General features: G+C 63.5%; 1 protein-coding gene across 2 annotated transcripts in view; it reads right to left on the bottom strand.

The window, feature by feature from the left end:
- Positions 1-4,146: 4,146 nt before the first annotated feature.
- Rbm19 (RNA binding motif protein 19) overlaps positions 4,147-12,121 on the bottom strand; it is a 98,139-nt gene continuing 90,164 nt past the window's right edge. For both annotated transcript variants that reach the window (XM_046456506.2, XM_058583150.1), the window contains exons 24-25: positions 5,039-5,148; positions 4,147-4,669 (exon numbers count right to left, since the gene is read on the bottom strand). In XM_046456506.2, coding sequence (XP_046312462.1) covers positions 5,051-5,148 — 98 coding nt within the window. In that variant the 3' untranslated portion in view covers positions 4,147-4,669; positions 5,039-5,050. The remainder of the gene's footprint in view (positions 4,670-5,038; positions 5,149-12,121) is intronic.

Below are 12,121 nucleotides of genomic sequence, written 5' to 3'. Positions count from 1 at the left end.
CCCAGGACTTCAGTCAGGCTCCTTTGTTCCTTTGTCTGATTATGGTCACATTCCTAATGCTCCCCCCAGTTCACTGGCACTCCCTGGAGCGGGGGACGGCCACGGACAGGATGAGCCAGCCATGGATCTGCACTTGGGGCAATCGGGAAAACGAGGTCCTAAATGACTTTCTGTTTTGAAAAAGGGCTCGCAGTCCCTCTGAGGGCTTGGAGGCTGGGTTGCAGCTCAGAGGCAGGGTGCTTGGCATGCACGAGGCCCCGGCCTCCATCCCCAGCACGGCAAAGAATACTAGCAAATAAACCACGAAGACCTTGAAACCCAGCTGGGTGGCCTATGAGGGCCGAGTCCCCCACTCCGCCTCTTAGTTCTTAAAGCAGAAGGATAGCTTCCCCTTGTGCCCTCCGTCCAGGCTCCGCACCTGACTCTCACCTGCCCAAGGCTCCCCACCTGATGGCCCTGGTCGCCTCCAACCCACAGTAGTTAAAGCCCAGAGCTAGCCTCCAGCGTTGCCTGCTGCTGCTCCCCAGTGCTCTCCGGGTGGGGGTGCTGGGGTGCTGGCCTCAGCCCTGCTCCCCTGGCCCAGCCTTCAGCCCACGCCCTGGGCTCCTCTTCGTCTGTCCACCCCTCGCCCACAGGCACCTCCCCGAGAGCCACTGCCGTCTGGTTCTCTCCTGGTTCCTGCAGGTGGAAGCTATCTCCTGCCACAGGCCCAGCACCCATGGCGGAGCCTGCACAGGGGACCCCCTGCCAGCACCAGGTCTGCCCTCTGCGGCGTTGGGTGGGAAGAGGCCACCACTTCTCAAAGCTGCTCTACCTGTCCAACCGACTTGCCCCCCATAGCTCCTGGGAGACGGGACCTGCACAGTCACGGGCACTGCCATGCCAGGGCCTATCTACATCAGGGGGATGGGACAGATGATATAACAGGGTCTGGAGGTAGCAAGGGGGTACCAGGTGTCACCAGAGCATCTAAGGGGCCAGGCATGTCCCATGCGGAGCTTGGGAAGATCACCTGCAGCGAGGTGCCCACTTCAACATCCAGGGCAGTGTGGGGGACAGGCCACCAGGAAGCAAGGCTGTGCCAGGCTTTCATCACAGATGTGGCTGGAAGAAGACCAGATGCTCTAAGTGGATCCCAGCAGGCAGACGGACAGTGTGCCCACGGGAAGGAGGGGCGCGCCTTTCCCACAAGGTGCACCAAAGGGATAAAGTCGTTTTCAATAAAATTTAAATTTCAGCAGGCGCCCTCTCCCTTCCCTGCTTTGAAGGTCTGACTGGCAGCCATTTCCTATTCCACTCTCGGCAGAACAAATTGAATTAGGTGCTGAAACCGAGCTCAGCTCTGCTCACCAAGGCCTGAGCACCCAGCCAGGGTAATCCCGTCCTGTCCTGACGATGCCGAGCGAGGGCCGCTGAGGACAGCTCCCGCCTGACTCACTGGGGACCTGCAGCCAAGACGGACCTGTGTCCACCCAGCAAGGAGACTCACCGAGGCGGGCGGGGTGACCTCAAGTCCCTGCACACAGGGGCCATCTGGCCAGGGTGGAATGATGGAGCCCAGGGTGAGGATGGCTCCGCCCACCTGTGCCAGCCATCCACCTGCAGGTGGCAGGGGCTGTCCTCATGACCCGGGACACTCCAGCCTCTGCCCGGGGCACGGCCGGCCTGTGCGCGTGCTGGGGAGAAGGCAGGAGACTCCCTCCTGGGCTCGCCCAGTGCCTGCCCGCCCCCTTTACATGTGCCCCTGCAGGCTGGCCCACAGCGCTGACCCAGTGTGCCCGAGTTAGGCAACCAAGACAACGCTGCCCCCGTCCCCTGTGACACTCGGCCTTAAGACTGGGACACAGCAACGCGAGGGCACCTGCTCCCAGGGGCTGGGCCCACCTGGGGCTGGGCGCGGGCTCTGTGCAAGAAGCGAGCGGGTGCCGAGAGCTGGTCTGCTGCCCTGGGCTGGGGCACCTCCTCCAGGCACTGCAGACACTGGCTCCTCCAGAGCACATGGCCCTGCCCCGCCTCTGCACCAGCACAGCCCGTCACTCACAAGCCAGAAGGGACAGTCTCCGGGACTTGCTCAACAGTAACTTAACATCAACAACAGTAACTAATAACCACCCCCCACCAGGTAGCACTCCCGAGGTGGAGGCCTGTCGTCCACCACGGTCTCCTCTTTATCCTTCAGCAAGTGCCCTCGGCCTGGGATTTTTATGCCTATTTGAGCCCCTGGACATTGTGACTGGCGTCTTCTAAATCAGGGCCCGTCTGCTCTGCCCCCCCCGCCCCCCCAGCGGGGCTGCCACTGTCCCAACCCTGCCCTTCCCCAAGCCCCTGCCCAACCACCTGTCTCCCTCCCGCAGATGGGCTGAGGGTCTTGAATGGAAAGCCGGGGCCACGCCACTGCCTGGCCCTGCCCCCCAGACTTCCACCCGCTCCCTTCTGGGGCCCTCTCTGGTGCCCATGTGCCCAGGCGACCACTGGCTACCCTCCAGCTCCACCTCCGTCACTGCCACAGCAGGGGAGTTGCCGTGAAGCAGGTGGATGGGCTGAGAGCCGGTGGCTCACGGGTGACAACGGCAGGAAGGAGCTGGGAGCGGTGGTGGCACTAGAGACCAGGGCTGCCCCTCAGGACAGGGTGGCCAGTCCCCCACTGGGCAGACCTGAGGCTCACATGGGGGAGGGAGGGACACAGCTGTCCCAGCCCCCAGCTCTCTCCTGCTCTCCAAGGCCGCTGGCCCTCACCTCCCAGGGACAGTAGGGTTGTCTTCCCTGCTCCCCGCTGACCTCTGGAGGTCACAGGCCCGACGGAGGAACGACCCTCTCCTGTCCTGCACTGGTCACCTCGGGCTCAGGAGGCCCCGCAGCTGCTCCAGCCCAGCCCTGCCCAGCTGCTACCCTGGGCTTCCCCTCAGGGCTTTCTCCCTCCACTGTCCCGCTGTCCCTCCAACTCCACCCAGCCCCCCCGGGAGACTCCCTGACCTGCTCCCAGGGACAGCAGTACTGACCCCTCCTGCCACATGGCCGAGCCTCCCCACCCAACAGCACCCACTGGACAAGGCAGGCTCCTGGCCTTGGCCCCTCGGGAGGGTGAGGAAGCCCCTCCTCTTGGCAAGGGGACCCTAGCCCGGCTCCCCCTCACACTGGCTCCGCGACTCCATTCCAGTGACCCCGGCAATGGGGACCAAAGCCACAACCATCCGGGACTTCCTAATTGCCGGAGCACGTGTTTCAGGGCCCCGGCCCAGGGTCACTCAGGCCCCTGTTCAGAATCAAGGCTGTCCCCGGCACAGAGAGCTGTGGCTTGGGAACCAGGCCTGGGGACAGAGGTGGGGCTGAGGCTAGGCTGGAGGGGCTATCCATGCTGGTGCCATCTAGACGGGCTCTGGGGAACAGGAACAACGCGGGTGGACGTGGACCCCAGGCAGGGCCTGGGCAGGAGGTGACCTCACTCGTGGGGGGAGGCCAGGGGGTCAGACTGGGTCGGCCTGGTCCAGAGCGCGGTGCCAGCAGGTCACGCTGGCCGCCTGCAGAGGGGGGTCTGCGTGGGTTATGGAGGCCGGGGGCCGGGCAGCCTGGGGCCTTTGTGGGGAGTGAATTCCTGTTTGTCTAGGGGTCTGTCCCCACTGGCAGAGTGAGGCCGGGAGGCAGGGCCTGGGCCAGGCCGAGGACAGTGTCCAGCATGGCCGCTGCCCCCGCGGCTCTGAGCAGGCCTGGTCGGGGCCGCGCTCTCCTTGTTCTGCTCCTGTCTCGGGGTCTCTCAGGCCTGGCCTGCGTCCTGCCAGCAGCCCTCACTCGCACTGGGACCCCGGACAGGCGCCCGGCACTCTCTGGCCTCCACGACGGGGCTGCCGTCCCCATCGTCCTACTTCAGCAGCAAGGAGGGGACAAGGAGGCGGTGGCGCTGGGCAGGAGCCGCCCTGGGTTCAGTGTCCCCCCTGCGCCCAGGGCCGAGCCAGACCGCTGAGCGGAGCCCGCGCCTGGGAAGCGACTGAGTGCTGGGGAGCCCTCCTCGGGACCCAAGCCACCTTAGACACTGGACAGGGACGGGAACCTCGTCCCTACAAATGTACAGAGCGAGCTGATGAGAGCCCCAGGGGCCCTGGGCTCATCGGGGTCCCCACCCAGCGGCCCCGATTAGGAAGCAGACAGAAGCGCGGGAACGTCCTGAGCTTTACTCCTCGGCTTGCTGACCGTGGCCAACCCCAATGACAGAGCAACGACCGCGGCTCCAGGGTGCCCGGGCCTGTGGTCCACGGGCCAGGGTGGCTGCTGGGACTCAGGTGCAAGCTGCGGCCTGGCCGTCTCTGCTGGGCAGCGTCTCGCCCGCTGGCCGATGCTGGTGCTGCCCCGCCACGGGAGCTCCCCTCAGGCTGCAACAGGAGTGGACGTGCTACACGCAGGTGCCCGGTTCTGGGCAAAGCCTGGGGTCGCTTCTGGCCAGGAGTGAGGTTTGTGATGTGTCCACAGCCCTGCTTGGGAGTGGACGCTGCTGGCGCTGGTGACAGGCTCGGCTTGGAGCCCGAGGCCTCAGTAGCTGCTCGGGGGTGTCCCTGGAAGAATCCGGGGTTCCTGGTTCCACTGATGCGGACATCTCTGGGCTGCCTGCTCTGTTAGTCCTTCTGCTATTCTAACTGCTCACTGGACAGACACAGGTGGGGATTCTCGCACAGCAGCCCTGGCGGGAGGAAGGACAGAGGTTCCTACCTGTTCAGCCCGTGGCTGACCCTTTCATGGGCTGCCACCAGGGAACGAGGTGGCATCGGGGTCAGGGGGGCGAGGGAACTAGGAGGGGTCCTCCCAACTGAGCTGGGGATGCAGGGTCCTGGCTTCGTGTGGCTGTGACCCCTGCATGGCTGCTCCCGCCTCTGCTCCCGGGGCACAGTGTAGCTGTGGGCTCAGTGTCACCCGCGAGGCATCTGCCACCAGGATGCCCAGGTGTGGGCATCAGGCCCTGGCCCGAGGCTTCATCCCCCTCCACCCTGGACTGTGAGGTGGGGCGCACAGGGGTGGGGGCGCTGTCTCAGCCCGGCCCCTGACCACCTACCTCTGTGCCAGCTCACAGCTGAAGTGTCTGCTCCTCGCCGTCACGGTCACTGTCCTCCAGCTGCTCCAGGATCCCGTCCAACACCACAGACCGCTTCTTCTTCGGGGGCTCTGTGGGAGCCCAGATGGCGCGAGAGGAGGACGCGGGGGCGGGGAGATGCAGGTCCAGGAGGGCAGAGACAGAGGGGACATGTGCAGGGAGGAGCAGGGGAGGTGAGGGAGGGGACATGGGGAGGGAAGGAGGGGAGAGGGATGGCGGCATGAGGAGAGGGAGGGCAGGCGGTCTCCGGCCCCGGCCTCCTCAGCCTCCACTGCCTCCCCACCCCCCACCCCGTGGGCCTCCTCCTCTCCCAGCAGGTCCCAGGCCAGCCAAGCACGCGCCAGGGCTGAGGAGACGAGCAGAAGCCACTCCTCTGACTGGAGGCCAGACGCCAATGGCGTAGGAAGTGGCTGGCACACAGTAGGAGCTCAATAAACACTGGGCGCACAGCTGTAGAACCCAGGGACCCCAAGGGCAGTGCAGAGTGACAACGAGAAGCGGCTCTGGAGAAGGGGGACATCTGGCTTGGGCTTTGATGCAGGCTCCCCCTGACGGAGCACCTACTGCGTGCCACGGCCCTGATCCTCTCAACGTCCCACAGTAGGTGTGCAGGGGGGGAGTGAACCAGACGGGAGATCTAAGTCTGTCCAACTAGGAAGTGGCAGAGCATGGACCTGACCTCGAGTCACACTTAAGTCACGTCCTCTCTGCTTCTCACGACTCTGGTGCTGGCCAGAGAAGAGCCAGGAGACCACAGCAGCTGGAGCAGGGGTGCTGGTTCCCTGGCCCTCCAGTTAGGAAACGGGGCAGGGAAGCTGGGCTCTGGGCTGCCTGCTCTGTTAGTCCTTCTGCTAGTCTAACCACTCATTGGTGGGCAGCCTCACTCAATTTAAGGCTTTCTTTGTACAGAGGCAGCCTGAAGAACCTCATGTGCTCCCACTCCTCCTCCTCCTGAGTCTGCAGGTGCCTCGTCCCCCCAGAGCCCTGGCCTCCTTCCATACTGGCCTGGGGACTCCCCAAGGGTGGTGTCACAGTGCTTGGCCCAGGGTGGAACGTCTCGGTGCCCTTCTGGGGGCCCAGGGGGACTGACTGAGCCACCTCCCCCATCTTACTGTCCGTCACTAAAGGGGACATGGCCCTTCCTGTCCTCTCCACACTTAAGCCCCTGTCACCTTCTCTCTGGGAACCCCAACCTCCTGGGACCCCTCTGAACATATCCCCCAGGCATCTGTGACCTAAGAGACCCCACGTCCTCTGGGCATCGCCTGAGCTGGTGCAGGCTGCAGCAGGTGCCCACCTGGAGCCCTCGTCCAGCTCCCTGCCCACCCTGCCCAGCCCGCCCACCAATGCGACAGCCTCCTTTGTCCTGTGCACCTCTGTGTCCCCAGCCAGCGCCTGGCACTGGGTGGGCTCCCGAGTTCCCTGGGGTAAGCGAGTGGGCTCAGGGTGGGGACACGCTGAGCTGCCCACGGGGAGGCGGAGGAGGGCTCAGCGGCTGCACCGTCACTGTTGGCCAAGAGGGACAGGGGACAGGATGCGGGGCTGGCGGCCTCCTCCCCCTCCTTCCCGCTGCTCAAGGCCAGGGCCCTGCTGATCGCCAGCCTCCGAGGTGCACAATGGCCTCTGAGATTGGATCCTTGGGCAGGTAACGGCCACCAGGAAATGGAAGGTGACGACACAGGCTGCGGCTGCTGCCCACGCTCGTGGCTGCCGGGGGCCGAGGGTGCCTGGGCCTGCTCTCCTGGACAGGCCGGGCCAGGGGTCCCAGAGCTGCAGCAGTGGGCACCGACTTCGCCTCCCCAGTGTCTTCTGTTCTCTCGGCCTGAGCCCGGCAGTAGTGGCAGGGACAGTCCCCCTCTGTGCGTCAGCTCCTTTCCCCCGCAGCCCTGGTCCAGCAGGGTTCCTCTGCTATACCAGCCCCAAGGGGTGAGGTAGGGGAGGTGGCGGGGCCAGACTTCAGGCTGGGACATGCACCCGAGTCCTCAGACTCAGGGGCCTGCCATCCTGACTATGGGGGCCATCGGCAGCCTGCAATCCCCGCCCCTGGGGAAACTGGGCACGGGGACACGAGGTGTGGTGCTGTGGGCCAGGCACCCATGCTGTCTGGTCAGGAGGCTGGCTGGCCACCCCTCAGTGCGGTGCTCTGCCAGGTCCCTCTCTGGTTCAACCCTGCAGCCCCCCTAGGCGGGTCCTCCAGGGGCCTGGAGCAGGAGCAAGTTCCTGTCTGTTCAGGGGGACAGCACCTGCTCCGCTGGTCTCCCGGGTCTCCTGGGTCCCCTTTAGTTGGCCACGGCAGGCATTTATTATTGAGCACTTGCTGAGTACCAGGCTCATGCTGGGGACAGGGCAGGGAGCAAGTGGAACCACTGGCCTGGGGCCATGCAGGGGCTCAGGGAGCTGGCGCAGGGCAGCTGAGCTCTGCTCCCTAGTGGTCCGTATCTTTTCTGCCCCACCTGGATGACTCCTGCAGTGATGGACCCGTAAGAATACTTCCTACAAAGGACTCAATGACAGATGGAAAGGCCCTGAGGCCAGGGCAGCTCCAGGAGGTGCTGAGGAAATGTTAAATGTAAAACCAAGGGGACCTGCAAGGCCACTTAGGGGTTATGCAGCACCCAGCAAGGGACCCAGCTGCCCAAATTAAGGCTGCAGGGTGCAGAACAGGACCAAGCCCCCCAGGTACCCGCGGGCTCTGTGTGACTTTCCCGTAGAAATCCCATGAGCTGGTGACCACTTTTCAGACAAGGAGGCAGTGCTCTAGGCTCTGGGGAAGTCATGTGACTGCAGGCCCTTCTCCCCCACCAAGCCCAAGGATGTGCCCTGTGGCACGGGGTGGAGTCAGTGGGGAGCCAGGCTGCCTGCGTCCTGATCCTGGGGGTGGGCAACGGGGGTCACGAGGCCACAAGCACGGCCATTGCTACCTGGGTGTGAGGGGCTCTGGCTCCTCGGCCCAGCATGGCCTGGTGAGCTTGCTTGGGACATCCTGGGAAGCAGGGGTTTGGGACACTGGACTGGCCACCAAGAGACCGGTGCTCAAAGGTGGGTGGAGGCGCCCAGCCTGGATCACCAAGAGCTTATCCCGAGGCAGGGCAGGGGGCGCGGGCCAAGCCTGGGGCCTTTGGGCTTGGTCCCCTGGGCATTCGCAACAGCGACAGGGCTGGGAGCTTCCCTGTGACGGGCGCTTGTGCAGGGGGCAAGGAAGGTGGGCCAGGAGAGGCTGGAGGGCACCCGCCACCTGCTCAGGCCTTGGGGTCCTTCAGGGCTCAGGGCTCATCAGCCTGGGTCAACGTCCGCTGCCCCTGCAGGCCCTGGGTGGGGGCAGGAGATGGCAGATCTCCCTGGGGGCCAGGTGGTGGGGCGGTAGAGTCAGACAGCCCGGGGCGGCTACAGGGAGTACTGAGGACTGAGGCCAAGGGGAGGCTCACACTTTCCACCAATGGGGGGCCCCTCTGCAGGCCGAGTGCCCTATGGGGGACCAGGTGGCCAGACTCAATTTTCCAATACAGGCCAGAATCTTGGTTTTCAGGCCAAATCTCTCAAGAGTAAAATACTGGTCATTAATTCAAAGTCTTTCTGGCTTTTCTACCTGTAGGTGAGATTCAGATTTGTGGGGGCCCTCGGCTGGGACCATCCGGCAGCTCCTGACCCGGAAGGTCACTACGCAGTCATAAAACCCGTTTTCCGTGGTTTTGTCCCTCTTGGCCTGGCCAGCTTGCAGTCCAGATCCCTGTCCCCCACCCCCCAGTGGCCAAACCTCCTTCCCACCCCGTTTCCAGCGTTCTGGTCCCCAGGCTCCCAAACCCCCGTCCAATCCCGGCTGGTCTCCTGCCCCTCCCGGCTGCCCGCAGTCCTCCTGTCAGTTTAATTCTGTGATCGATGAGGAGGAGCAGAAGAGATGGCCCGGCACAGCTGGCTTCCCCGTTAGCCCTAGCAGGGACCCTGGCCTCGCCGGCGACGGCTGAGTGAAATGTTTGCGGAGCGCAGAGAACACAAGTCAATAACAATTTAGCTGGATTGGGAGCAGGCACCTCGCTGCACGGACAGGAGCTCCCGGGGGAGGGCGGAGCGTGCCCAGGATACTGCAGAAGCGCCTGGAAATATTTCCCAAACACCACCCAGCGAGGCTCAGGGCTGGGGGTGGGTGGCTGTGCGCACCTGCTCCAGCTGGCCTCTGGGCCCCCAGAGTCCCCACGGCCAGCCAGACACCCTGCCTAGGCGCTGCCTTGACCCAAACAATTCCTCTCTGATTTTCCTGATTCTGCCTCCAGCGGCCGCGGTGGCCACAGGAGTGGGGACAGCCCAGGTCTCCTGCTGGTCTCGCCCTCCTTGCCTGGGAGGGTCCCCTCTGCCCTCCTCCTGCGGGGCCGCGCCAAGGCCTGAAAGCGGCGGCTCTCAGGAAGCCTGTCCCCAGGTGGCTGGGTGAGCCACGACACAGGGATCTTTTGAATAATAAATTCTGTGACTTCACATACTTGCTAGAAATTTCCTGACCATGATTTTAAAGCCTGATGATTATGTCTCCATGGTCAAGATCAAGGAGGCTTATCTGCGAGGGCTGGCGTGAGGACACCAGGCTTTCTTGGTCCTAGCCTTCTGAAAGCGTGCTGTCCTGTGGGTGACTGTTTCTGGGAGGGCGTGCGGGAGCCGCTGGGGCTCCACATGTCCCCTCCATGCTGTCGGCTCCACATTCATCCCTCAGCCCCGACTTCCTGTGAGCTCTGACTCTCACGTCTCTGGTGATACCCAAGGTGGCCAAACAGGTGCCTGGAACCCAGCTGGCTCAGAAACCCACCACACACCTGTTCTTCCCAGCTTCCCAGGGGCTCCTCTCGTGGGCCCATGGTGCTGGGGGACTCGGAGCCAAGACCTGGGCATGTCCTTTGCTCTCCCTCTTGCCCTAGGAGCCTGTCGGCGATGCTACCTTCTCCAGAAACGCAGTCCACCTGCTTCTCCTGACCCCCGGCCCTGCTCTGGTTACTGTCCTCACTCCGACCTGCACCCTGTGCCTCTCTAACACCACCCCACACAGCGAGGAGGAGGTCTGACCGTGTGAGCCTGGCCCTGATACGCGCCTCCCTTCTCAGACCTTCTCAGACCTTCCCACTGCACCCTGAGTGAAAGCCAGGCCTTTCCTACCACTTCCCACGCTGGGCCTGCTCTCCAGCTACTAAGGCCTGCTCTGAACAGGCTCCTGCCTCAGGGCCTTTGCATCTGTGGTTCCCTCTGCCTGGCATGCTTCTTGCCCCCAGATCTCTGCTGCCTGGTCCCTTCCAATCAGAGAAATGGCGCCTCCCTGGAAGGTTTCTGTAAGCCCCCCCAGGGAACAGAGTGAATCATGCCGTTTACCCTTTCTATCTCCCGCACGGGACTTGGTCACTATGGTAATCACATCTCTCTGTCCTGCTCCAGGGTCAGCTCTGTGCCCACAAGTACCGGGACAACCAGGTGGGTAGAGCGAGATGCAGAGCCAGGGGCCTGGGGCTGGGCAGGGCAGGCAGGTAGGAGGCTCCAGAATTACATGCGGAGGAAGGACGGTCATTTTAGGAGGAATTGGCCACCAGGGGCCTTTGGATAAAGCAAGGGCAGCAAACCCACAAAGCCTCGGGGCTGCAAACTTCCAGTGAGGGGCCAGGCAGCGAGGACCCGAGGCTTCGTGGGCAACAGGTCTCTGCCACAACTGCTCACTGCCCCTGCAGTTGAGAGCACTGATGTGCAGGGCTGCCTTCCAATAAAACTTTATTGGAAGGGGAGCCAAACTCTCAACTGCTTCCCTACTGGACTGGGAGCCCGGGTTTGCCAGAGAAGGGCACTTGGAATTTAAGGCATGCTGAGAAGGGTTATCTGCTCCACTGGGTCCAGAGCTGTGTGCCCTCAAGCAAGCTGGGAGACCTCTCTGGGCCTCAGTTTGCACCTATGTAAAACTGGAACAGCATCTCTCTCTAGGGAGTTGTGAGGCTCACATCTGAGATGCAGAATGTAAAACCGCTGTGGGTTCCTCTCTGCACATAGTAGGTCCTTGACAAAGGCCTCTACTAAGAAGTCACACGTACATGCCAGTAATCCCAGTGCCTTGGGAGGCGGAGGCAGGACTGTAAGGTCGAGACCAGCCTGGACAAGAGGCTGAGAGACCCCATCTCCAGAGAGCAATGGGAAGCGCTGGGGACGCAGCCGAGTGGTACACAGAGCTCCGGGTTCAATCCCCAGGACGAGAGCGAATGGAAACAGAACGTCCGGTGGCCACCTCTGTTCAGGTCGGTGCAGCTTCAAGGCACAGGCAGGAGCACCTGGCTTCAGCCCAAACGGCTCCAGTGCCAGCTGCGAGGCCGAGGGAGCCCGGGCTGGGTGCCCCTGGCACGAGGGGGGCATCACTGGGTGGTGCCAGCACACGCCAGTGCTGGACTTGGTTGCCCCGCGCTGGCCTGGTGCCCATCCACCCCACGCCAGCAGCCCTGCAGCATGGGAGCTGTGCTGGACACAGGGCCCACAGACAGGGCCTCGACCCCAGAGGGAGGGCAGACTGGGATGCTGGGGGACGATGAGGCTGGTGTGGGAGTCCCCTCCCTGGCTCTGTGCTGGAGGCCAAGGCCTGGCCAGGACAGCCTCCCCAGTGCCCCAGGGAAGCGCTGGGTCTCCAGCCTGGCTGGCCCAGCCTACTCGGGCGGGCGGGGAGGCACTGGCCACTTGCCACGTGGGTCATGTATGTGCTCCTGGCTCCGGAGGGGAAAGGCAAAGTGCTGACCGCAGCCCATCGGTCTCCCCAGTTGGAGTAAGACAACTTGGAGGCCCAGCCTCACTCCCGGCCAAATAAAAGCCTGTTTGCCTCCCCAGCTGGGGTGTCACCCACCATTATGTTATCTTACAGGTACCACGGCCTGCAGAGGGAGGCCCTGGAAGCTTCTCGATGCCGCGACCCTGCTGGCTTGGGACACACTTGGGAAGAAAAGGACACAGCAGCGGAGGGCTCTCCTCTGACTGCCTCCCTGCCCCCACCCCCGCCCCCACCCCTGAGGTCTGAAGAGCCACACTTCACCCAGTGGGTGAGAG

Source organism: Marmota monax, unplaced genomic scaffold (genome assembly GCF_021218885.2).
Source record: "Marmota monax isolate L192 unplaced genomic scaffold, Marmota_monax_Labrador192_F-V1.1 WCK01_AAM20220418_F8-fsc00185, whole genome shotgun sequence".
Classification (NCBI taxonomy): domain Eukaryota; kingdom Metazoa; phylum Chordata; class Mammalia; order Rodentia; family Sciuridae; genus Marmota; species Marmota monax.
This window is presented reverse-complemented; position numbering and strand designations above follow the sequence as displayed.